This window comes from Tiliqua scincoides, chromosome 8 (assembly GCF_035046505.1).
Source record: "Tiliqua scincoides isolate rTilSci1 chromosome 8, rTilSci1.hap2, whole genome shotgun sequence".
NCBI lineage: Eukaryota > Metazoa > Chordata > Lepidosauria > Squamata > Scincidae > Tiliqua > Tiliqua scincoides.
In genome coordinates this window covers 60,212,296-60,237,663 of record NC_089828.1, presented here as the reverse complement: position 1 = coordinate 60,237,663, position 25,368 = coordinate 60,212,296, and the positions used below count along the sequence as shown (strand labels likewise).

At 57.6% G+C, this 25,368-nt stretch overlaps 2 protein-coding genes across 3 annotated transcripts; both read left to right on the top strand.

Moving 5' to 3' along the window:
- The first annotated feature begins 390 nt into the window (after window positions 1-390).
- Window positions 391-7,375, top strand: TRIM50 (tripartite motif containing 50). Of its 2 annotated transcripts, XM_066636149.1 has the most exons (6): window positions 391-795; window positions 3,081-3,176; window positions 3,659-3,889; window positions 4,179-4,201; window positions 4,555-4,679; window positions 6,004-7,375. In XM_066636149.1, the coding sequence occupies exons 1-6, from the start codon at window positions 391-393 to the stop codon at window positions 6,612-6,614; spliced, it is 1,491 nt and encodes a 496-aa protein (XP_066492246.1). In that variant the 3' UTR covers window positions 6,615-7,375. The 2 variants fall into 2 exon arrangements, with proteins under 2 accessions (XP_066492246.1, XP_066492247.1); XM_066636150.1 differs by lacking the exon at window positions 4,179-4,201 and having other exon boundaries at window positions 3,659-3,908; window positions 4,560-4,679.
- Window positions 7,376-9,162: 1,787 nt separating this feature from the next.
- On the top strand, window positions 9,163-17,096 carry FKBP6 (FKBP prolyl isomerase family member 6 (inactive)). The gene is made up of 9 exons (XM_066636500.1): window positions 9,163-9,243; window positions 11,434-11,551; window positions 13,013-13,102; window positions 13,379-13,581; window positions 13,838-13,957; window positions 14,702-14,896; window positions 15,485-15,594; window positions 16,427-16,517; window positions 16,983-17,096. The coding sequence occupies exons 1-9, from the start codon at window positions 9,163-9,165 to the stop codon at window positions 17,016-17,018; spliced, it is 1,044 nt and encodes a 347-aa protein (XP_066492597.1). The 3' UTR covers window positions 17,019-17,096.
- Window positions 17,097-25,368: the final 8,272 nt, after the last annotated feature.

The following is a 25,368-nucleotide window of genomic DNA, read 5'->3' as shown; positions in this document are numbered from 1 at the left end:
GGGAGGAGCAGCACTGGGAAGGCCCTGGTGCCGAGGGTGCAGGGGGAGAGCAGTGACCCAGCCACTGAACAGCTGCGCTTTCCTGCTGGCTAAGCAACTGAGCCCCAGATCAGGAAATGCTGGTTTGAATCTTGCGTCTGACACCTTTCCTGTCTGTGGGATCTTTGCTTCTTCCATTCTTGGCTTTTCTCTTGTCATGCCCCTGAGCATATGCAGAGCAAAAGTTTCTTCCTTTGCCCTGTGCCACTTTGTTGACCTTTTGTCTTCTCTGTCTGTCCCCAGGAGGAACCAGAAGGAAACCTCCTTCTTGCCTTGCTCCACCCATTGCTGCTGCTGTTGCCCACCTCTTGAGTGTTGGAGGAAGGCAGCCGGGGGGGGGGGGGGAGGCAAATGGCCCGAAAGATGAGCATCGACCAGCTGGAGGATCAGCTCCTCTGCCCGATCTGCCTGGAGGTGTTCAAGGAGCCCCTGATGCTCCAGTGCGGGCACTCCTACTGCAAGGACTGTGTGGTGTCCCTCTCCGGAGACCTGGAGGGGCAGTTCCTCTGCCCTGTGTGCCGGAAAGCCGTGGACTGCAGCAGCTCTCCACCAAACGTCAGCTTGGCCCGCGTGGTTGAGGCTCTGCATGCCGCTGGCAGCTCCGACCCAAGCGAGGCCTTCTGCCCCGACCACCACAACCCACTCAGCCTCTTCTGCCAGCAAGACCAGGAGGTGATCTGTGGACTCTGCGGCACCATCGGCATCCACCAGCAGCACAAGGTCACGCCTGTCTCTGCGGTCTACAGCCGGATGAAGGCAGGTCTCCGGGTGAGGGAGGTTTGCACCGGGGTGGACAGGTGGGGCCTCGAGGACAACCTTCTCCTTGGAGTCTCATGCAGCAGGTCACATCAGCTGAAGTGCGCTGAGCACTTCCAGGCAGAGGTCTCCAGCAGTGGTCTGGGGCCCAGAGGGGGGCTGTGGGGGTGCTGCCGCTGCCCTGCGCTGCTTGATCAGTAGCCAGGCCTCTGGGTCCTAGGTGAGGTCAGTGCCACTGCGGCTCTTGAGGGGCTTGCCTTGGTCAAGCCTCTCAGCCTCCAGAGGGCCCCCTTCAGTCTCCGTCCCACCCACCTGCTGTCCCCCTTCCCCTTGCAAAGTGGACCGTGTGCTCCTGCTGTGCCCCTCTCTGCCAGTGAGCCTGGGAGGCGCAGTCATGGCACAGGCCAATTGGCTGCCACCAGGCAAGAACAGAAGAGGCAGCATGGCTGGGCTCTGGGAGTGGGTCCCACGTCCCAGGGGCTCAGATGTGTGCCAGCTCTTGGCAAGTTAGAGCCCAGGGCTGTAGAGGGCTGTGGGTGGACCTTTGCCAGAGTGGGCATCAGCCCCTGAATGGTCTTGGAGGCCTTCTGACCTAATTGGCACTCTCTTGTCCTCTTCATGTCTTTTGCCACAGCTGCTCTTAGTGATAGATGCTTATGTGTCTTTTATGCTCGCATTGTTTAGTAAGCCCCCTTGGGCATTGCACAGAGAGGCAGCTTAAGCAAGTATGAGATGAATGAAAGCTAAACAAAAGCACCAGTGGCAGCAGAGGAACAAGTCCTAGTCAACAGCTCTCAAAAGGCACGTAGCACCAGCCACCCACAAACATGGTCCAGGGCCACACCCTGCTGTGAGCACCAGCAACACCTTTGGCAGGCAGCTGAAGGTCACTGGAGAGGGGGCCAGGCCGGGCACAGGCAGGAGGGGGGAGTTCCAGGACGGGGACACCTGATGAGGTGGGGGGGCTCTGAGCTGGGCCTCAGCGAAAGAGCTTAAGGGGGGGCAGATGTGTGTGGGCACCGGGGGGGGTCTCCCCTGGACCTCCAGCTCCCAGTTGGCAGGCTTTGGCCTGGGGAAATGTCCCTGCGAAGGTGGCGGCTGGTTCTGAGCCAAGAATCAGGAGTTGGTGTAGTGGGGGGAGCGGGAATCATGTGCAGATAAGCGGGCCATGATAAGGAGCAGGCTGGAGGAGAACAGTCTGAAGCAAGAGTTGTGTGAGGGAAGCTGGGGGGGGGGCAAGAGAGCCCTGGCAAAAACAAGGTGAACCTTGGGGAGGGGCCCTGGAAAAGAGACCACAACATGTGCTGCTCAGCACCCTGCCAGAGCCTGGCACAGGCCAGGACAGGGAGATAAGGGTCCGCTCCAGAGAAACCTCCCCTGCCTGCACAGAGGGGGGGGGGGGCTGCGTCCCAGCGGAATGAAACTGCTGCCTTTGCTGGGGGAGCCTTTGGGAAGGCTTCCATTTGGAGTAGCCCTCCAGGAACATCTTGAATAAGGAGCTGCAAGACAAGTCCTGACCTTGACTCTCAGCCGTTTCCCCCCTGAGTGTCCAAGAGGGAAGCGTCTCAGGCCAGGATGCTCTGCTGGTCAGGATGCTGCTGGGGTCAGGATCCAGCGTGCTCCTCATTTCACGTGGGGGCTCTGCCACTGAGCAAGAAGCCCTCCCCATTTTTTTTTAAAAGGAGACCATTCCGAAGGCAGCTTAGGCAGCTTCGAGAGGCAGGTGGCCTGCTCCATACTCTTTGCAGGGGACTTTTCTAACTTGCATCTCAGAAGTTGGGAGGAGGAAGAGTGTTTTAGCAAGGCCCCCTGGGCCATGTTGCGACATGCTCCTTCCGCCTCTGGATCCTTCTCCAGCCACTTCTTGGGCTCTGAGAGCAAGCAGGGGGTCTCTCATAAGAACATCAGAAGAGCCCTGCTAGGTCAGGCCAGAGGCCCATCTCGTCCAGCTTCCTGTATCTCAGAGTGGCCCAGGAGCACACAAGACAATAAGACACCTTTACCTGTGCCACTTCCTTGTCTTGCATTCAGAGATCTGCTGCCTGGTCTCTAACCTGTGATGGACTTTTCCTCCATAAGTAAAATCCCCTTTTCAAAGCAGCTAGCCTGGGTGCTACCACTGCATCCTGTGACAAGGAGTTCCACAGATTAATTACACTCATCTAGGTGAGACCCCCTCACAGACAAGCCTGTTTTGGGGCCTTCCTAGCATGCTTGTTCTGAACAGTTCCCAGCCCCTCTCCCCCTGCCTGAGGGACCTACCCAAGTCCACTTCCATTCCCCAGGAGGAACTCTCCGCATTGATGACTGAGGTGCAGCGCCAGAAGGGAAGCCTGGGCGAGCACGTCAGCAAGCTGATGAACAACAAAACGCGCATCGCGGTGAGCTGGGGAGTCTTGAGATGCAGCGCGGAGAGGCCCCCCTTGTGCCAGGCCCCCCCACATCCAGCCTCCCCCCCCCAGCCAGTAGCTTCTCAGAGGAGCCACAGCCTTTGGGGCAAGTCCTCCTCGAAGCACCCCCTCTGCACCAGACATTTATATTGGCTCGGCCAGGCTGCTGACTCCATCTGGGGAGTTGCCCATCCAGGCCCCTGGGTCAAGGGAGCTTTCAGCAGCAAGTGGCCACAGGAGGAGGAGGGAAGCCCCCTTCAGCCTGGGGAGAGGCACACATGCTCCAGGCAGGCAGTTCCAGATTCAGTGTCCAGCACCTCAGGGGATAGAGGGGTTCATCCACCTGAGCACCACTGCCTGGCAGAGTGGACCACACTTGGCCCCTGATGGCGTAGAGGCTGACTCCATGACCGGCAGCCTTGCATAGGCCCTTGGCCCCCTGCTGGTCCTAGCAGCGGTCCTGTTCCTCACAGAATGAGTCAGACGTATTCAAATGGGTGATCCGGAAGCAGTTCCAGGAGCTGCACAGGTACGTGGACGAGGAGAAGGCCCGGCTCCTGGACCGAACTGAGAGGGAGGCTGCCCAGCTCATCGCAGCCATCGATGTCCAGCTGAAGCAGACAGCAGGCGCCCTGCGGAGGCTAGAGGAACTGAAGGGGTCCTTGGAGAAACTCAACCAGGAGGGCCAGCTGGATTTCATCAGGGTGAGGCTGACCAGGGCTGGCCCAAGATGCTCTGGGCTGGGCACCGGGGAGGGCAAACCGACACTGGCATGTTCTCTGGCACATGAAAGAGAGCATTGTAGGAGCTGCTGCTGAAGTACAGGGGCCTGGTGAGATCTGGCAGCCTCTGGCCACCTAAGGGCTAAGCAGGGCACTCAACTGCAGCTCCTTCTCCATGTGCCCCCATCTCCCCCCTCCCCTGCCCACTGTCCTTGGCCAGAGGCCAGAACAGGACAGGTTCACTCTGCCTCTCTCCATTCTTCTTTTTCAGAAATATGGATCTCTTCCCTCCAAGTAAGTGGAATGCAGACACGCAGAACAGAAGGACATCAGATTCGCCCTGCAGGGTCAGGCCAAAGGTCCAGCTGCCGTCTCACAAAAACCCACCAGATGCCACATGAGATGCCAGCCTGCTTCCCAGAGGCCCTCAGGAGGGGGGTGTTACAGTGTGGGCCCTCGCACAGGGAGGGAGCAGCCAGGGGAGGCAAACAGACCTTTTTTTTGCACTCCTTTTTTTCAAAATGTGGAGAAGTGCTGGCCATTGAGCAGAGCAAAGTTGGCTCTTAGCCAGCCTTGCACACTGCATGGGAGTCACAGTGTACATCCGTCCTTGGGGGGAAAAATGACGTTACTTACTCCCCCCCCAGGTCAGAGCTCCCCCACCAGCACCCGGCTGAGAGCACCTTCAGTGCCGTGGCCTTCAAGCCCGGCTTCCACCAAGACGACATCCAGATGATGGTCTGGAAGCGCCTGCTGCGCAAGATCCTCCCAGGTAGGGTGGCTTGGGGGGTGGACTGACAGGTGTTGAAGTGGAGGAATGGGGGGCGCAGCAGTTGTAGAGCCACCCAGAGCATGAGAGTTTGAGCCACTGCGACACCCTGAGCCCCCCCCCCCAGTCCCAAGGCATTCTTTGGGTCAGGTGCTGCTTGAGCAGGGCCGCCTTGGTGGTGGCTGCTGCTGAGCAGTGACACTCCATCCTCCCCACCTGTTCCCCTCAAGGCGTGCTGACCTCATCACTGGCAACACACAACATGCCTCTTGCCTGCTGGAACTTGTAGTAGGATTCAGGGTCTCTGTCTTCTTGTTCTTTGAAGTGGGTCTCAGTAAGTCTTTGAATGTTTGTTGCTGCTGCTGATTGTATTCATTGATTTATGTTACGTGTGTGATTTTAATAAGTATTTTTAAATAACTCAAGTTAGTTAAAAGCAGCGGCAGCAGCAAGACAAACAGTCATTACAAGGGCTTTGCTTTTCCTCTGCCCTGCGGTGCTTTTTCTGTGTTTGCCGGTTCTTTTCCAAAAGAGCTGGTTGTCAACAGGGCAGAGGCCCCAGAGCCCCAGCATGTGTTCCCTTCTCCAGAGGCATCCCTAAAGGCAGTGGAGGAGCTGCTGCCTTCTGACCGTTTAAGACCCAGCCAGTGCCCAAGGAGCCTAATCGCAGCCCGCTGCAGCCAGGTGGCAGCTCAAACAGGGTCTCATTGAGCAGCTCCCGCATGCCATCCCAGCAGCACCTCCAGGCAGAGACCTCCTGGGAGAGACCCCTCAGCCTGGTGCTGAGCTGAGCCTGACTCAGCAAGGCAGCCTCTTGGCTAGCCTCTGTGACCCCCTTAGTGCGCAGGTGCAGGCTGGAAGGAGGCTTTGCCCAGGCCCCACTTCCCAAGGTGTGATGGGTGCTGAAGGGAAGTGCAGCTGCACTCCATGTCTACCTTGGGGGTGACACCAAAGGCAGCACCGTCTGGAGCCTTCCTGTGTTGGAGCAGTGGCCTGCAGAGCAGCCTGGTTCTGTTTCTAGCAGGGAGCTTTGGCTGACCACTGACTGGGCCAAGAGGCGCCCCCTCCCCCCCCCCCCCCGCAGTGGCTCTCCTCTGCTGAGTAGGGGGAGAAGAGTCGTTCCTGTGCACCTGTCTGCAGAGTGCCTTTTCCAGGGTATGCTTCCTGGGACCTCTAGAGGGACATCTGGAGTCCTTCTGGGGCCCCCCTGGGGCTGCTGTAGTTCTTTTGCTGGAGAAACGGCTGTGCTGGAAAGTGGCCTGTGAATAGCGTGATTGTCGCCTGAGGTTTCCTGGCCAGGCTGTAACCCTCGCCCTCTGCATGGCAGCCCCAGAGAAACTGAAGCTGGACCCGGTGAGCGCCCACCCCATGCTGGAGCTGTCCAAAGGCAACACGGTGGTGCAGTTTGGGGGACTGCTGTTCCAGCGACGAGGCAGCAACGCAGAGCGCTTCGACTACAGCAACTGCACCCTGGCCAACCGGGGCTTTTCCTGGGGGCGGCACTACTGGGAGGTCATTGTGGGGCCCAAGAGCCACTGGCGCCTGGGTGTCATCCGGGGCACGGTCAGCCGCAAGGGCAAGCTTAGCAAGAACCCTGAGCACGGGGTGTGGCTCATCGGCCTGAAGGACGGGAAGGTCTACGAGGCCTTCAGCAGCCCCCGGGTGGTGCTGCCCCTCACAGCCCGCCCCCAGCGCATTGGGGTCTACCTGCACTATGAGAGGGGGGAGCTGACCTTCTACAACGCTGACAGCCCCGACGAGCTGCTACCTATCTACACCTTCCAGGCGGAGTTCCAGGGCAAGCTGTACCCCATTGTAGACATGTGCTGGCATGAGAGGGGCACCAACACTCTGCCCATTGTCCTGCCCACGCCTGCCATGCTTCAGGCTCAGGAGGACGGTGGTAGCTCTGACTCCCAGGAGCCCACCAAGCTGTAGTCTGGCAGCAGAACAGTGTCCCGTCTCCCCCTGCCAGAAACCATCAGAACAGCTGCAGTGTCTGCACTGGAGAGGCCTTCACAGAGCCCCACCGATGGGGCAAGAGCCCTTCCCTCCTGCTGGGCTCCCAAACCAGCAAGTGGCACTCAGAGGTTCCCTCCCTCTAGAGCAGGGGTGCCCAAACCCCGGCCCTGGGACCACTTGCGGCCCTCCTAATCAGGCCCTCAGGGAGCCCCCAGTCTCCAGTGAGCCTCTGGTCCTCTGCAGACTTGCTGGAGCCTGCACTGGCCTAATGCAACTGCTCTCAGCATGACAGCCAACTGTTTGATCTCTTGCATGAGCTGTGGGACTCCCTCCCCTGCTTGCTGTTTCACATCTGTGATGCTGCAGCAGCAGCGAAGGCAAGACTGACCTTGCTTTGTGCCAGGCCTTTTATAGGCCTTGAGCTATTGCAAGACCTTCATTCATTCATATAAGTTCCATCTCTAATATATTCATTTATGAAAATTTATTCAAATTTGAAATGTCAATTCTTTTTTTCCTCCCCCCGCCCAACAACTGTCAGAGATGATGTGGCCCTCCTGCCAAAATGTTTGGACACCCCTGCTCTAGAGCAGCGTTTCTCAAACTGTGGGTCAGGACCCACTAGGTGGGTCGCGAGCCAATTTAAGGTGGGTCCCCATTCATTTCAATCTTTTATTGTTAATATATTAGACTTGATGCTACTGTGGTATGTGACTGCATTTGAGGAAATTTTACAGAGCTGTACTTTGAACAAGCTACTATGTATATTCTTTCAATATAGTAAATGGAACTTACTCCTGGGTAAGAGTGGGTTGGATTGCAGCCTCGGATTGTTAAAAGTTTTTCCTGCTTGGTGATGGCACTTCCAGTCATGACATCATTTCCGGTGGGTCCTGACAGATTCTTGTTCTAAAAAGTGGGTCCCGGTGTTAAATATGTGAGAACCACTGCTCTAGAGGCTCCACTAGCAGGATACGGGACTGGGCAGTGCAGGCCGGAAGCCAGCACCACATCTGGAGGCAGTGAGTGCCTGCAAGCACAGCAAGTGGCGACACAAAAACACCCTGCCTTGTGTGTCCTGGGCCTCCCATCAGTGTGTTTCCTTGGATGACCCAAGTGTGAGCGAGGGTGGAAGAGCGCCTCTGCTCACATTCTCCATCCCAGACCTTCTCCATTCACTCGTTCCTTCTAGGGACCGTGGGGGGGGGGTGCAGGGGGAAAATTGTACCCAGACCCAGGGTAAAAAGGGGGCCCAGAAATTTCCTGGGATGTTACGTTCTCCAATCTCATCAGGGGCCACGGGGGGTGTGTGTGCAGGGGGTACACTATACCTGGGCCTGGGGTTAAAAAGTGCCCCGGGGGCCAAAGCAGGGGAGCCAGAAGTTTCCTGGGATCTCAGAAGACGTTGGCATGCGTTGTGTGAAGACCAGTGTTTTCGTTTTGTGTAAGCCTACATAGTTTTATACGTATGTTGTGATTCACAGAAATTAGGATCCCCTGGAGAAGGGAGGAGACCAAAAGTAAGTTTGTGCCCCAAAGAATCTTTGTACTCCTGATAAAATTCCTTCAATTCCTTCACTCGTTTGCACACTCATTCTCATGCACACTGCTGCTTGTGGGACCGCAGCGCTGCTGTCCAGCCACGAGGCTCACTGACCTGGCGGGGGCTCAAGCCTCCACCTGCCCTTCCTGAGACGCACAGAACTCAGAAGAGCCCTGCTGGATCAGGCCCAGCTGGCCCAGCTTCCTGGATCTCAAAGTGCCCACCAGATGCCTCCGGAGCACCCAAGAAGCCTGCGCCTGGTGCCCTCCCTGCAGCCGACATTCAGAGGCAGCCACTTCTGGAGCCAGGAGGCTGCACGCACACCCATCAGGACTTGCAACTGTGGGGGGCTTTTCCTCCATCGGTCTGTCTGGTCCCCTTTTAAAGGCAGTGGCGTAGCTGGAGGGGGCTGGGACACTCAGGCTGGCAGGGAGTCTCAGCGAGGTGGGCAAGCCGGCCCCTCCCTTCGGAGCCATTCCCAGCGGGGGGGGAGCAAAACGGAGTCCACCCCGCTGAGCCTCCCCACCGGACTTGCTGCTCTGTCCCCCTCCAGCTACGCCACCGCATCCAGGCCGGATGCCATTGCCACATCCTGTGGCAAGGAGTTCCACAGGCTAATTACGCATCAGGGCTTGCAACCTGTGATGGGCTTTCCTCCCAGAATCCCTCCAAGCTCCTCTGAAAGGCACCCAAGGCAGGTGCCATCGCCACACCATGTGGCAAGGAGTTCCACAGGCTAATTACCCATCAGGGCTTGCAACCTGTGATGGGCTTCCCCCCCCCCGAATCCCTCCAAGCTCCTCTGAAAGGCGCCCAAGCGAGGAGCCAGCGCCACATCCTGTGGCAAGGAGTCCCACAGACCAACAGCAGGTTGGGTGCAAAGCCAACGCCCCGCCTCCAGCGTGCCTCCCTGGCTGGGCTGGGCGAGAGGGCGGCGGCGGAGGGCGTGGCTGGCCGCGGAGTGCCTGGCGCGGAGGAGCGATGGAGGCCGAGCAGGAGCAGGAGCGGCGGCCCAACGGGGTCCGGCCTCAGGCGCGGGAAGGCGGCGGAGGGGGAGACGGGGTGAGGCCGAGCAAGGCCGGGCCTCCTGGGCTCCGAGCACGTGCAGAGCGCCTCGGGCGGGGGTGGAGGGCGTGGATCTGAGCATGTGCAGAGCGCCTCTCCGAAGTGTTTCCCAGAACGGGCCTGCGCAGCGCTGCTTCCAAGCACGTACAGAACGCCTCCTGGAGAGTGGAGTGAGCATGTGCAGAGCGCCGCAGGGCCCGTGTGGAGAACGTGGACCCTGAGCATGCGCAGAGCGTCTCTGCCCCCCCCCGCCACCTGCGAAGGCAGAACGGGGGTGTTCTTGAGGATGCGGAGGGCTCAGGCCTTTCTCTCTCCCTCTTCCCAGAACCGCCCTGCCACTAGGTCCAGACCTGGCTCCCTTCCCAGGGTAAGGCACTCTGCACATGCTCAGAGGGATGTCCACTGGCAGACACGTGGGGAGGCAAGCGAGGCAGCCATGTGAAGTGCTCAAGCACTTTTTACCCACATGGCTGCAGCAGTGCTTCAAAGGGCTCTGCAGGAGGCACAGGGTGGGCTAAAGCGAGGCAGAGCCTCCCCACCAGAGTCCTTCAGAAGGCACCACTCTGAGCACTTGAGCGCCTCACACAGTGGCAGTGCTTTCCAAAGGGCGCTGGTGAGGAGGCTCTGCCTCAACTGCCTCCCCACCCACCACACCTCCCGGGTCTGCACACGTGCTTGGCGTGGGCAACCAGTTTCTCACCAGGGCAGCTTGGATGGAAGTTGCTGCCTGGAAAGTCTTCTCAGGCTGGGCTTTTTAAACAAAAAGTCCACTCTTGCTGGCTGTAGCCTAAATTCACTGTTGTCACAACCTGGAGATGCCGGTTGCATTGTGTGCTTTAAGCAGTGACTTATTTTGAAAAATGTTCTATTTGTTTGGCAGTTAACATCCCAAAACGAATGATTTTGTGAGCTGTCTGATTGCAGCAGATATTTATGAAGGCATAAAAAGTGAGAAGATCCATCTAACAGGCTCATCATGACTGTTTGGAAGATTTTCTTACTTTCAGGACACCCCCCAAGAGACATTTCAGTTGTTTTATTTGAAACCACAGGTGTGCCCGACTCCACTCCCAACCAGCCTCTGTTGTCTGCACTTTCCGAGGCGGGTGGTGGGGCTTAGCTTTGTCTGCCCAGAGTCGCAGAGGGGCGGTGGTGGGGTTGCCACCCTCAAGGCAGCAGCTTCGCTCCAGGAGTCTTGAAAGCAATCCTGGCAGTTGGAGGGGGAAAAAGGTCTAGTCACAGGTGACTTCCTTCAGTCAGAAAATTGCGCTGATCAGGTCTTTTCTCAACTCTGTGGCAGTTGTTGGTCTCTGGAGACAAACCCAGTTTGAGAGCGCTTCGTTTTCTGGTGGTGTCTTCTAGATTCAGTACTTGGGTGGATTGGAAGATTCACCCCTAAATCATCTGCGCAAAAGCCTGTGGAACCCCATAACATTGAGGCCCCAGTCCAAACATTCTGGAATGCACTTGGAAAACTTTTTAAAAAAATCAATATGCCTATGTTGTCTCATAATAAAGAATTAGACTGTACTCCATAATGAGATCCACAAGCTATATTTTAAATTAAAAAACACTATCATCAGGGGTTTTTTGTAAACAAAAAGTATTTTTTTTAAAAGGTTTTAAAAAATTGTTTGTTTTGATCCACCCTGGTTCTTGCAGACTAGCCTTAGGACCACATGCGCAGACCTTCATTCTTGGGAGCTCTGGGTCTTGTGTTTCCTTTTTAAAGGAAGCTGCTTTTTAAGATACATTTATGTGAGAAAGCGTGTAGATCATTGTTTTTTAATGCGCAGTACGGACAGTAGAGACATTCTCTTACGCAAAATGTTTTCGGGCTCTTACAGCCTGGTTTTCCCACCTGCCTGTTGTGCTGTCCCCTGGTTCGCAAGTGCTGGGGATTGTGCATGGCTGCTAGTTTCCAGAGAAATCCATTTCATTCCTCGAGGTTCATGGCCGTCCCCGTCCCAAGGGATAAGCGTAGGCCAGGTTTTGAGCCAAGTCAAGGAAATGCCCCCTCCCTGAATCGACCCTGAGTACCAAAGGACAACTTCACTGATTCAGCACCCCTAATAAACAAGCACCGACAAACTGGTTTTGTGTAAATGTCTGGGTGCAACATTAGGGTGTGAAAAGATGTGTGTGAAAAATGCAACTGGATGCTGATGTTTGTTTTGCTGCTGTCAGTCTCCTTACAGCCGACTGGGTCAGCGGATGCAGGATGTTACTGGGGACCGAGGAGTGTTGAAGGAGGTGGTTCGCGCTGGCTCTGGAGATGTGGTACCTCTGGATGCTTCGGTGCTGGGTAATGCAGCCCTGCGCGTTGAGGCGTGTCGCTCCAGAAACAGCACTGCGTGTTCAGTGGCTAATTCCTGCCTGATAGTGTCTGATTTCCTTTCAGCCTTGAGCAGGGATGGTTGTGTTGCAGGCAAGGACTGCCAGATGTCAATGCCTGTGTGCTCAGTTTTCTGCCACGGGGGCCTAGCTTTGCTTGCCAGCCCACTGTTGTGGTCCCCTCCAAAGCAGACCCTCTCCACCTCCAGAGCAAAGGAGAATAAGAACATCAGAACAGCCCCACTGGATCAGGCCATAGGCCCATCTAGTCCAACTTCCTGTATCTCACAGCGGCCCCACCAAATGCCCCAGGGAGCACACAAGACAACAAGAGACCTCATCCTGGAGTGCTCCCTTGCATCTGACATAGCCCATTTCTAAAATCAGGAGGTTGCACATACGCAACATGTCTTGTAACCCGTAATGGATTTTTCCTCCAGAAACTTGTCCAATCCCCTTTTAAAGGCGTCTAGGCTAGACGCCAGCACCACATCCTGTGGCAAGGAGTTCCACAGACCGACCACGTGCTGAGTAAAGAAATATTTTCTTTTGTCTGTCCTAACCCGCCCAACACTCAATTTTAGTGGATGTCCCCTGGTTCTGGTGTTATGTGAGAGTGTAAAGAGCATCTCCCTATCCACTCTGTCCATCTCCTGCATAATTTTGTATGTCTCAATCATGTCCCCCCTCATGCGCCTCTTTTCTAGGCTGAAGAGGCCCAAACGCCGCAGCCTTTCCTCGTAAGGAGGTGCCCCAGCCCAGGAATCATCAGAGCCCTTTGGCCGTGGCACCCAGAGGACCTTGGCCAAGTGCAGCCACAGCAACCCCCTCCCTACACTTGTCCTCTTGTTCTGGAATAGGAAAGGAGAGCCTGAAGCCATGTTGGGCAGTGCTCAGTGAGGTGATCTGTCTGGGCACTGGTGAGGCACATCCACAACAAGGTCTTGCTCACTGTTGCTGAACAACAGGGTGAGGCTGGCAGATTTAGAAAATGGGTTGGTCTTTCTGAGACTCGGATCCACTCCGTTTGGTGACCAAGAGTCTAACCAGCAGTGGACCTCCCCAGCCCTACGCCCGGGGCAAAGGTCCGTGACAGCGCCCCCCATGGGCTGTTACCGTCCCCCCTTACTAAAAAAATCCGCCCCCCCCCCACTCACTTGAGGCTCATGGAGCCTCATGCAACCTCCAACTGTGTCCGGAAAACCTCTGTGAGGTTCCCCAACGCTTTAAACTGTGCTTCCAGGCCAGCTGGGGGGCGGGCTCCTCTTGGCCTGCACAGTGAGGCTTCTGGCCACCAGTTCTGGAATGAGCATCCAGGTCCAGGCCCTGCTCTTCTCCAGGCTCCAAGGGGAAGGGAACTGCTTGGTCTGAATGGAAAGACTGCGCTGAATGTTGCCAGCCAGAACTGACAGCTCCTTTCTGATTTTCTCAGTGAAATTTTCAGGGTATTTGGAGAATATGGACAGGCCCTTTGACACAAACTGTTTCCGGCGAAATCCCAGGCTCATGAAACTTGGCGAAGGTGAGTCCAGGCAGGGAAGAGTGGTCCTGAAAAGCCTCTCCAAGGCCCCGGTGGTACACCACGCGTACCGGGCCTTCTCAGGCCGTGGACAGGGTCCTCTGTCCCTGTCTCCCCGTTCTGCACCAGCTCAGAGGCCTGTGGCTTCCTTCGCTGCCTGCCTTCTTTCTCTGCTCAGGGCCTCCGGCAGCTGCCAGCAGAGCCCAGTGGGCTGTGATGCATTCACAGTGAATTTTTAAAATAAGCACGTGAATATCGTGCCCTTTTTTGCCTTTGCAGACATCACACTGGGGGGCATGGAAGTTGGGTTGCTCACCATGAAGAAAGGAGAGCTGGCCAGATTCCTCTTTGAGCCACGCTACGCCTTTGGGAGGGTCGGCTGCCCTCCCCTGATCCCTCCCAATGCAACGGTACTCTTTGAGGTTGAGCTTCTGGACTTCCTGGACTCAGCAGAATCCGACCGCTTCTTTGACCTGAACACTGTGAGTGACCCAGCCTGCTGCTGAGGTGTGCAGGTGCCTCTCCCCGGCAGAGAGGACCACGGAGGTTCTCAGGCCCTCATTGGTTCCACGGCTCCCTCTCTTCCCTCAGCACTTCCTCCTCCTTGGAGAGAGGCAGGCCGTCTGTTGGGGCATCAGCAGAAGGGCTCCTGTCGATGCCATGCTCCACCGGGAACATGTCCGCACGTGGCCTTTGATGCCTCTCTCCCCCCCCCCTCCCGGGGGGTTCTCTGCTCAGGAGCAACAGGAGAGGTTCCCACTGCAGGTGAAGCTGAAGGTGGCTGACACTGAGCGGGAGTTCGGCAACTACCTCTTCCGCCAGAAACACTTCTTGGATGCCAGAGAGCGGTACAAGCGGGTGCGTGGCTGGAGGGGGTGAGCCTTGAGAGCAGATGTGGGTGGCAGGCCCACTCCAGCCCCCTCCAAACCCCACAAGCCAGTCCTCTGATCCTTTTCCCACGTGCACTCGTGCATGCTCTCTCTCGCTCTCTGCTTGGCACTGCCTGCCCACCCTCAGGTGCAGCGTGGGGCCTGCAGGTGTGTGCAGGGGAGGCGAGGTGGAGTGGCTGCAGGCCGGTCTTTGGCCACGCATGTGAATGGCTGCCAAGTGGGGAGGTTGGGCTCATCGCCTCCTGGAGTTGCTTGGAATGTTGCAAGGCTGGAGGTGGCAGTCAGGGATGTTGGCACATTGACTGGGAAGAGCCACCCTGAGTGGAGAAGACAGGAAGGCCCCCCTTGCCTCTTCAGTGGGCCACTGCATGTCAACCCATGTTGAGCACTTTGTACTTTGGGCGCAGTCCTTTCCAGCACTGACGTCAGGGCACTGCAGCTCCAAGGTAAGGGAACAACATTCCCTTGCTTTGAGGAGGCCTCCGTGAGGGACATCCATCTGCAGGATGCAGCACACGTCCCACTGGCACCGCTATGCCAGTGTTGGAAAGCACTGACATAAGGGGTTGGGACTGAGCTCAGCCCTTGAGTCATAGGAACCTGCTGAAATCATTCCCATGGGAGCCTGCCATGTCTGCCAGTCTCGCAGGCCCACAGCCAGGTCACGCTGAGCCCGGGAGAGGCCCTGCATCCCCCCTCTGTCCCTGCCCAGGCGTCCTCCGTCTTGCAGAGGGTGTCTGCGGAAGAGGCTGCGCAGGCCAGAGTGGATGCGGCCAAGCTGCTGGTCTTCCTGAACCTGTCCTTCACGTACCTGAAGCTGGAGCGCCCTGCCCGTGCACTCGCCTATGGGGAGAAGGCTTTGGAGCTCGATCGGAGAAACGCCAAGGCGCTGTTCAGGTGTGGCCAGGTGAGGACTGTTTTTGGGTTCCATTGCTAGCTTGAGGTATCTGACCAGTAAGGAGCAAGCCAGACGCTTTGCACATGTCCCTTTAAGGCACTCCATGGGCCCCCTGCTAGAGGGGCAGAAGCCATGCCCTCCTGTTGTCACAGACACGCAGTTTGTGTAGCTAGATGTGTGGCATACCGTTGGTGCGCAAAGGCGTGTGTGTGCCTCCATGGGGGTGAGGAGGCAGGATGAATGCTGGGAAGGACGGCCAGGCCTGAGGGTGCAGTCGGCAGTCAGGGCTGTGGCAGACTTTGGTTCTGTCTGCAACAGCAGTGCCAGCAGACCAGGCAGCTCCTCCTTGGTCAGGCCGAGTGTTGCAGAGGCAGGAAGGGCTCCCTGGGACTCAGGAGAGGCCGGGAGCAACTGTTCTCGTGTGAACTCCAGTGCACGTGTTGAGCACTGCCATCGCAGCCGGTGCTGGGGTGGTGGTGCCTGGGCTGCTTGCCTGGCATTGAAGGTGTCCTTCGCTTAGCAGGAGGAGGCCAGCAGGCTGTGTGCCCCATTTGGGGGCTGCCCTGGCCCCTGCGACGCTCTCTTTCCACTTTGCAGGCCTGCCTGTCTCTGGCGGACTATGAGAGGGCACGAGATTTCCTGATCAGAGCTCAGCGGGAGCAGCCCTTCAACCAAGACATCAACAGAGCCTTGAAGCAGCTGGCCAGGTGGGGGAGCCCTCACTGCAGGACCCGCACACTTCCCCCTCGCAGTCCAAGGCTCTGAGCTTCCTCCTTGCTGCTGAGTGGTCATCACTGTCTTCTGATGACTGAATTGTCATCACAGGCCACGCTAGGTGTTGGGGGGCAGCGAGTCCCAAATTGCGCCAGGGCCTGCTAATGTGCGCCTGAGGCCTCAGAGCGGGGAGGTTCTGGACAGCATTGCTGCTGCCGCCACCACGATAGGGTGGGAGGGAGGATGCAGCCGAGCCCCTGTGATTGCTCTTGGCTGTGCCTCTGGAGGACGGGCTGGGTCCCAGGAAGGTGGCCGGTGCACTGATGGTGTTGGCAGGCAGGCACAGGGGGCGGGGCACCCCTCCTCGACTTGCCCCTTGCTGCTAGAGTTGGCCAGGGCTAGAGTTGGCCAGCAGCACAGGGGCTAGGGAGCAGCAGGTAGCGACTGACCATGTACTTCCCCCTTGGCTTTCTTCTTGCCTGCCCCAGCCAGGGGGAGGCAGGGCACTCCCCCTTCCCTCTGCCTGCTGCCTCCTGCCTGTTTCCACCAGCCACACTGAAATGTGCAGGCTGGGCGGAGCATGCGGAATCAAGCGAGGACTCCAGGGCGGCAGGCAGGAACGGCACTGGTAGAGGCTGCACGCTGAAGTCACTGAACTGGGCTCCCACTTCCATGGCTGGCCTGGCCTGCCAACGGACTGGACGGAGCCGACCGCGACAGGCCTTTCCCAAGGTAGCGGTGTCAGGTCCAGGCTTTGGCCTCAATGCCCAGGTCCGGTCAGGAAGAGCTGGTGGTCTCCGGACAAAGCGCTTGCTCTCTTTGCAGCTGCTACGGGGAGTACCTGGCAAAGGAGAAGGAAATGTGCGGCAGGATGTTTGGCCCCCACAGCTCTCCCCCAGCAGAAGTGGAGCCGAAGGTAACAGCAGGGCTGTGAGGAGGAGCTGCTGCTGTGGGTGGTATCCTGACCACTTCCCGTGTGCCAGAAAGCAACAGCAAGAAGGTCTGGGGTCAGGCCAGAGCCTGTGCTGCGTGTGTGCAGGGGCAGCAGTGTCCTCTCTCGCCTGAACCAATGGCAGCAGGCCGTGGAGAAAGAAGGGCTGCTGGCGGTACGCAGAAGCCGTGAACGGCGCTGCACGCCTGTGGTTCTTCTGGTGTGAAAGTTGGAGGTTGGGTCTCCAAAGCATTGTGGCCAGTAAAGATTTTTGCCCCCCAGTCCGGCTGTGCAGCGAATGCAGCACAAAACTCTGGTGGCCGTGTGGGAGGCTGCCGAAGTCCCTGTGCGCTCCCTGCAGGCGCCTCTGGGACAGCAGGTGGCGCTGCTGCCGCTTTTGACTGCAGGGCGAGGAGGAGTTCTGAGTTCTGATGTGCTGCTTCTTTTCAGAGCCCGATTCTGCAGGAGGAAGACCAGGTGCCCTAACGAGAGGGAGGCCCACATCGGCACGCCCCACAACAGCGTTCTGGAAACAGGTGTGGAGGTGTCCACTCCGCTTGGACTCCTGGGGGCTGCAGAAATGTGTGCAGTTAGAAGTCCCCGGTTTGTCCAGGTGCTGTTCCTTGGCTGCATTATTTGGAGTCCAAGACCTGACACTCTTCTTTGTTGAGGGGACGAGGTTTTCCCAGCGTCCTCTGCTTGTGGGGGAAGGGAACTCTGCCTTCCTCCAGCCGCAGGTGACCAGTTCCTTGGCTGCAAGAGAATTTGTTTTCCTTGCCTGCCTGCCTGTCCCACCCACAACTTCAGTGGGGTGTTGGATGTCGGAGGGTTGGGAGTTTTGCCTTGATTCAAAAAAGTTCCTGGAAAATTTGTGTTTTGGATTGTGCAAAATAAACTTGTTTCTGCAAGGAAGAGGCTTGTGAGCCTGGTGCCAGCTCATTTGTCCACAGAGGATGGGCGGCCTGAGAGGTGAGCTTTCCACCAGGCCAGGAGCAGCTGCCCTGTGTGTGCCTTGAAAGGGGGGCCAATGTGGGTGCCATGCAGGCCATCTAGTGGCCCTGGCCTCTTGTGGTCTCCCTCAGTGCAGGGTTAATACTGTAGCCACCCTCCACTGTGACAGAAGCATCTTGAAGCTGGTGTCCTGTGTGGACTGAGCTCCTTGCCATTTCCACCAAGCCAGGTTGCATGGGTGACCTGAGCCCATGGTCTGCCTCTTGGTTGGCCTCCTTCAGTCTCGAGAGACTCTGGTATAAGCCTACAGCAGCTGGTATTCCCAGGCGGTCTCCCATCTAAGTACTAACCAGGCCTGACCCTGCTTAGCTTCCCAGATCAGGCATGTGCAGGGTAACAGTTAAAGCTTTTTAAAGAGAAGAATGGGATGGGGGAGAGAGCTGGGTGTGTGTGTAAGGGGGAGGAGACTGCCCAGTGTCTGGCAAATGCTGCTGTGCCCACAAGCAACACCCTGATTCTTCTGCTCCCTGGACTCAGAAAGGTGGGGTGGGCTCCTCCGGACACCCTCTTCTGCCCGTTCTCTTTCCATCTCCAGTGGGGCGCAGAGACAGTGGCCATCCACAGCCAGAGAGGATCACCCGAGTCAGCCTCTGGAGGGCGATGGTGAGGCTGGTGATGACAGAGGTGGGGGCTGGCTGGAGGAGAGCCTCTGCTTCTGCAGAAAGGGTTGGTTCCTGGCAGTGATGTCCTTAGAGTCTGAGCAGGAGGTGCTGCTGAAGCCAGAGGGGGACAGGAAGGAGCTCAGGAGTGGGGGGGGGGCACTGTTTTCCACAGCAAGCAGAACACGGAGTAAAATACGCAGACGCGAAGAAGAGCAGCTGCTTGCAAGCCCTGCAGTCCCCCTCCACTTGCAGGTGTGTGGCTGTGGCTCAGGGGCTTGGGCTCTGCATCCCTCCACACATGCAGCTCACCTGTGGAAACTGCTGCCTTCCACACGGGACTGGCAACAGCACCTGGGCTGCAGCCTTGCCTGTGGCTCCTGAGACCTGCTGCCTTTGGGTGCCTGTTTTGTTGCTAGAAGAACAAATGTTTGGCAGGCGTGCAGGAAACGGCAAGTGCTGGCAGAGTCTCTCTGAGCCTGGGCCCCTGCAGGTGCCTGGAGGCTGGGAGGTGCCGTGGTGGGCAGCAGGGGACAGAGGAGGACCCGCTTCCGCCCCTCGCCTGTCCCCAGTGGCCCCTCCTTATGAGCCCTGCCCTGCCCAGAACAGCCTGGCTCTGTTTTTCCATATCCAAGGCCAAGCTCTGGGTTTTTAGGCTTGCAGAGCCTAAACAAAGTTGCCACCACTGGTACGAGTTCTGCAGGGGAGGGTTTAGGTTCCAGGAATTTCTGGGGGCTTGACTAGGACCAGTGGGTTGGGCTGCAGGCAAGGAGACCGAGGCAGGATACGAGGAAGCACTTGAGAGGTTTTCAAGCAGAGGCTGGATGGCCGTCTGCCAGGGATGCCGTCAGTACCTGAGCTGAGCAGGGGCTTGGACTGGAGGGCCTCCACAGTCCCTTCCACTCCAGCAGCCTGCGATTTTGCTCTCCAGTCCTCCTCCGTGAGCGGCACAGCCACTCCGCATATCTCACAGTGTGCATGTCCCGAGTGGCCAATGTCTTCGGGGGTGCTGAAGCAAGTCAAGACGTACAGAGAATTGGCGGGGGGGGGGGTCAGGACTGAGCAGGTCTGTGAAGCATCCACCTGCCTCTTTCCGTGGGGGCCAGCCAGGTGCAACAGGGTCCCTGCAGGAAGCAGCCCTTGCTGGTTGTCCCCTGGCGGCTGGAGGCCACCTGCCTCAGCACGCACTCTGTTCCGCCCTTGCCCCTTCTGCTCAAACCCCTTCTCCACAAAGGGGTTTCGTTGCCCGCCGGGCCTGGTCTAACCCCAGCCGCCATGGGTGCCTCTGTGCTAGCGCCCCTCCCTGCTCTCCTAGAGCGTACTGGGGTTGTGAAGCAAACTGACGCAACACGGGGTGAGGGGTTGCCGAGGAGAAGGTACTCCCGGCCCACCTGGACTTGGAGGAAGGCTTGCTCTGTGCCTCCGAGGAGGGGGAGGCTCCCTCTGCTGGGCAGGCCTGACCCCCCTCCAGGCAGCGCCTCCCTGGTTGCTCCTGTGCTTTCTTCCCAGTCCCGCTCCTCGACAGGCAGCCGCCTGCAGCAAAGGCCTGTGAAGGAGCAGTGTGGAGCCGGGGGGTTCCTCTGGCATGGGGCTGCCCTGTGCGGAAGGCAGAGTGGAGCCACGCGCTTGGTGGCGCCAGCTGCAGCCTGGCTGTGGAGCCTGGGCCGGTAACTTCCACCTCCGTGGGGCTGGCTGAAGTGCTCCCCTGCACTGCCCGCCCCGGCGTTTGTGTTGGCAGCAGCTGTGCGGGGAGCGGCTGGAGTTGGCAGCGGCTGCTCTGCTGTGGCCAGGGCGCCGTGAAAAGGGCTTCTGTCTCTCCCTCCCCAGTCCAGGCGGAATGTTTTCCTTCTTAATATACTGTGTGCTTCATTATGAGCTGAGAGACGTTCTCTTGTAACATGAAAAAAACCGCTTCTCCCCCATCTCCCACTTTTCCAGAAAATGCGCACAAAGTCCCTTTATGCTGCTGCTGCGCTCGGGAGCTGGGAAGTCCCGCGGACAGGAAGTGAGAAACCTGAGGGTTGGCCCGGGCAGTGGAGACAGACATTCCTTTCTTCCCCCGTGAGCTGATGATGCATCGGCCTGTGGCCGGCTGCCTGGCTGGAAACGCCTTGGCCATTGTCTTGCTCCTGGTCCACTCCTGTTCAAAAGCGATGGACAAGGAGGAATCCAGAGGCGGATTTTGAAGTTGCGCAACCCAGCCCCTTTCCACGGTGCCTGCTTCAGCATCACCCAGGCACTTGGCAAGACACTCTACTGCCCTAGCTGTGCAGGCGCCCTGAGCTCTTTGGCACAGGCCTGTGGGCACAGACATGCAGGAGCTCCTCAGGTGCTGCACCTCTGGGGGCTTTTTTCTGCATCTGCAGGGGAGGCTGAACAACAACAACAACAGTATTTATATACCGCTTTTCAACAAAAAGTTCACAAAGCGGTTTACAGAGAAAATCAAATATCTAATGGCTCCCTGTCCCAAAAGGGCTCACAATCTAAAAAGATGCAACACCAGCAGACAGCCACTAGAAAAGACACTGCTGGGGTGAGGTGGGCCAGTTACTCTCCCCCTGCTAAATAAAAGAGGAGCACTCACTTGAAAAAGTGCCTCTTAACCAGTTAGCAGGGGAAAAGCTGAAGGAGCATCGGATGGCCTGTTTTGCATGTGGCAGGACTGGGTTTACTTCCCCTTGGAAGGGGTTCTGGTAGCAGGGCTGGAAGTATCTCTGGGCCTTGGAGGACAGCCTACCAGCTGGAGTCAGTGGTGCTGCAGGAGATGGGCTTCTGGCTGGGCTCAAGCTGGCCCTGCCCTGGCCTTGACACATGCGGATGGGCTGCACCCAGTGGGCAAGCAGTGTGCATCTTGGCTTTCTGGTCCTCTCCCTGCATGCCCTGGAAATGCAGTGCAGTGAGAGACCCTCAAGCCCAGCTGCCTCCTCACTTCTTGACCTGCCCAATCCAGACCACGAGGGTAGCAGGGGTAGCCCACAGCAAGGAGGTGCTGCTGGGCAAAAGGACACCACAGCCCGAGTCACATCCCGCTGGAGGGAAAAGGTGCTTCTCTCAATAAGAACATAAGAAGAGCCCCACTGGATCAGGCCATAGGCCCATCTAGTCCAGCTTCCTGTATCTCACAGCGGCCCACCAAATGCCCCAGGGAGCACACCTGAAAACAAGAGACCTGCAAGGCTTCCTGGGAATTGTAGTTTAAGAACATAAGAACAGCCCCACTGGATCAGGCCATAGGCCCATCTAGTCCAGCTTCCTGTATCTCACAGCGGCCCACCAAATGCCCCAGGGAGCACACCAGATAACAAGAGACCTGCATCCTGGTGTGCAAGAGACCCTTGCATCTGGCATTCTGACATAGCCCATGCTTCCAGCGAGTTCACGGGGTGGGGTGGGGGGGCTGCCCAGTCTCTTTCTGAAAGAGTGACTGCTGAGGAGGCTCTCAGAGGCTCCCTCTCAAGAGCCAGGTAAAGTGGGCCCAACAGGAGCTGCTCCCTGAGATCACCAGGCTTGTTGGCATCCTTCAGTCTCAGAAGACTATGGTTTTCGCGCTCTGAATAGTGGTTCTGGAACAGAGTGTCCTCTCCAGTGCGCGAAGCCTGGGTAAAGTAGGTATGGAGGATAGGCTGTTACCCATGCAGCAAATCCCCCCTCTCCACGTCACTGAAATGGTCCAATGGAAAGGCAGAAGCCAATATTGTTGGTTCCAGCAGCATCGCAGGAGTTGCCAGAATGTGACTGTGTTCAGCCATGAACTGCCTCAAGGACTCCAGCTCCGGATTTTGCCTTGAGGTTGACTCCTGAAGCCTTTTCCATAACTGGATGTAGCCACAAGGCAGTGGAGGTTTGGGATCAGAGTTTTCCTTCTCTCAGGCTTGGAGCCAACTGAATTTTGCAGACAGAAGTTTGCAGACTGAAACAGCCTCAGTGACTGCTGGCAGACCAGCAGTGCTGCTCTTCATGGGGTCCTGGGCTTCTGGTGGCTTCTGCTTCTCAAGCGCCTGGCCAGTTTTTGTGGTGGCTCCCGAGAGATCATCCAGTCCTGCCCGCAGGCTTTCAGGCTCCTTTGCCAGCATGAGGGTTAGAACCTTGATGCCTTTAAGAAGGGAGGAGGAGCTGCGCCTGCCTTCTGCTCCAGATGCCTGAATCTGAGCCCAGCCCTGTGTGAATGTGGGGAATCCTGTCACCCCGCATTGGGAAGACCTGGTTGTGTCTTCCTGGCAACGGCAGGAGTGCAGACCCAGGCACCAGGCTGAGACCTCCAGAACCTGAGCACGCTGCCTCCTGGTGGCTAGTCCCTCGGCCCTGCAGACTGCAGAATTCCAGGCAGGTGACCCTGACCAGCTGCTGCTCCAGCCTCTGCCTCTGGGGCTTGTGCCATGGTGCTCTTCTGGGACGGGGAGGGGGGTGCCCCGGTTGTGGCTTGCAGCTTCTGATTTAGGGTGCAGGCTGGTGTGCTGTGGGAGAGAGGACCAAAAATGCTTTTCATCCTTCCCAGCTGGGTGCTCTTTTCAACTAATTAGCAGGCAGGCTGTTGCCCAGGAAGTGTTAGAGTCAACTGTGTGGTTCATGATTCATGTCCTGGGCGATGGCTCACCTCTGCAGCCTGGGGGGGGGGGGGTGTCTTGATACAGTTTGGAAAAGGCCTGCAAGCGATGCACTGCTGCTGGGCTTCCCATCCTATGGGTGCCCCCATTGTCCCCCCAGGACAGCAGCACTGGAGCATTTGCACAGCACTTTCTGCGCACTCAGCGGGGCTTCTTGAAGGAGCCCTTCCAAGGACCCTGCAAGGCAGGCCAGTATTCTCCCCAGATTGCAAGTTTGAGAGTGCGTGCTTGGGGCCAGGCACCCCCTCCCCCTTGCTGGACTAAGTAAGAGGGGACCAGAGCAGAAGAGAGGCTCCCCATCTGCCCTGCTCCCCCCTCCCTTCCAAGTCAAGCATGAGGAGGAGGAGAGGTGGTGACAGCACCGCCTGGGGCTCACTGGCCCATCAATGCGTAAGGGGTGCTGGACAGGGCATCTTGCTATCGCAGCCCAGGAAAGCCTTGGAGCACCCCTAACTGCAGCAGCTGCCATGGTCCAACTCTGGCATCCTGGTGCCAGCAGCCTGTCCTGGCAGCAGACCTGAGCACGGAGCTTTGAATGCCGACCCAGCGGCTCCAGAGAGTCAACAGCCCACAATGCAGATGCCGGTCAGGTGCCCTGCGCATTGCTGGGCACATGGATCTTTCTCCTGCCTGCCGCACCCTGAATGCCACTGCCCCCCCCTGCTGCTGCTGTAGGCTCAGCCTGCAGTGGGGTGGGGGAGAGCCAAGGGCAGGCAGTGCCAGCCAGGCCCTCCTCGGCCCTCCTCAGCCAGGTTGCCCTCCAGCAACTAAACACGCCTTCCTGCTGAAGAGCAGGCAAGGGCGGGGGGGGGGGGGAGCACATGCCAACCTTCAAGTGAAAGGCCAGGTGTGTCCAGCAGCAATGCCCAGTCCCTGTCTAGGGGGAAGAGCGCCTCACCGCCTTTGGTGCAGGGCTTTTGGGAGGTGGGGTGCACACCCACTGCTCTTTCTCCTCTGTTCCTTCCAAGATCCATTTCTTACCACTGAGCTATATTCAGGCATTGCTGGCAGGACCCAAAAGTGCTGAGTTCTGTTAAATCAATATTTATTTTCTCAGAGGGTGAAGAGCAGGATTACCAAGCAAGCAGTCAATACTGGGTTTTGCAGGCTTGACACTTTTTCCGCATTGGTTTTCTTGTGTCCAGCCATGGCAACTTGTTCGGGGGGGGGGTTAAAAGGGGGAAATCATCCCTGTGTTTAGGGAAACAAAGCAACAGGTAGAAGGGGGTCATTGAAGCCAGTTTTGCTCAGAAGAGATGTGCTAAGATAGTCCACTAAAATTGAGTGTTGGGAGAGTTAGGACAGACAAATGAAAATATTTCTTTACTCAGCGTGTGGTCGGTCTGTGGAACTCCTTGCCACAGGATGTGGTGACGGCATCTGGCCTGGATGCCTTTAAAAGGGGATTGGACAAGTTTCTGGAGGAAAAATCCATTACGGGGTACAAGCCATGACGTGTATGCGCAACCTCCTGATTTTAGAAATGGGCTATGTCAGAATGCCAGATGCAAGGGAGGGCACCAGGATGAGGTCTCTTGTTATCTGGTGTGCCCCCTGGGGCATTTGGTGGGCCGCTGTGAGATACAGGAAGCTGGACTAGATGGGCCTATGGCCTGATCCAGTGGGGCTGTTCTTATGTGCAGCACTTGATGCAGTCGTGGCCACTGACGGTGCAGCAGCAGGAAGGAGGAGTGGCAAGAGCAATCTTTTCCCTATGCAATAAAGGAGGGTCTTGAGAAAGGACCCTCGCATCTCTGGAAGGGAAGCAGGAGCTTCCTTCCTCCATCATCCCAGGCCTGGGCGGACTGTTCCCCCCCCCCTTGAGAGAGGACCTTCCCTGGGGCTGCAAGTTGCCAGTCATCCCTCTCTGCTTTGGGAAGACTCTCTGGGTGTGATGATGGCTCCCTTTGTGCTCCTTGGGGAGAGGCTTGGCTCTTTTCCACTGGGGCTGGCAGGATTTTGGAGGTGGCACATTGTCCCGTGTGAGTCGGGAGCCCAGGGCGAAGGCGGTTGGCTGTTTGTGCAGAGGTGCGTTGCCCTCCCCCCCCCCCAGCCACTGGGCCTCTTCCCTGGGATGCTCTCCAGCAGCAAGCCCTGTGCTTCGCAGCCAAAAGGTTCCTGCCTGCTTTTCTCTTGCCAGGCATTTATTTATTTATTTATTTCTGTTGGGAATGTAATAAAACTCCACCAGGAAATGGAGCTGGTTCCATGAAATTCTCTGCGCCGACTGCTGGGAAGGCTGAACAAGGAGTCACTTTGTGCAGGGAGAGGCCTGGCTGCCAGGCCAGCTGCTGGGCAGGGGTGGCAAAGAAAGAGGGGTCTGTGTTGAGCCCCCCACTCCCTTTTTCCTGCCACCACTGCTGCATGGGATGGCCAAGAACGGCAGCAAGGGAGGCCTGCCTTGAAACTCGCCCCTCCCCCTGAAAAAGGGGGGCCTGCAATGAATGGCCGTGCAAGCCAAGGCTGGCTGGAGCTGGGGGAGGCCCCTCATTGGAAAGCCACAGAGAGGCAGGAGCTGGGGTCAGGGCTGCAGTCGGTTGTCCCCTTGTGGGCAGGGGCCAAGGATGTCCCGCTGGCCAAGGGGGTGGGTGGATTGGCGGGAGGTACCTGCAGCCTCTG

Bases quoted from the DNA above. Each gene is read 5' to 3' on its own strand.
- TRIM50 (XM_066636149.1), top strand. From the start codon at position 391: ATGGCCCGAAAGATGAGCATCGACCAGCTGGAGGATCAGCTCCTCTGC. The intron at 796-3,080 runs GCAGGTCTCCGG...TCCATTCCCCAG, and splicing joins CGGTCTACAGCCGGATGAAG to GAGGAACTCTCCGCATTGAT. The intron at 4,680-6,003 runs GTAGGGTGGCTT...TCTGCATGGCAG, and splicing joins GCTGCGCAAGATCCTCCCAG to CCCCAGAGAAACTGAAGCTG.
- FKBP6 (XM_066636500.1), top strand. From the start codon at position 9,163: ATGGAGGCCGAGCAGGAGCAGGAGCGGCGGCCCAACGGGGTCCGGCCT. The intron at 11,552-13,012 runs GTAATGCAGCCC...TGATTTTCTCAG, and splicing joins TCTGGATGCTTCGGTGCTGG to TGAAATTTTCAGGGTATTTG. The intron at 16,518-16,982 runs GTAACAGCAGGG...GCTTCTTTTCAG, and splicing joins CAGCAGAAGTGGAGCCGAAG to AGCCCGATTCTGCAGGAGGA.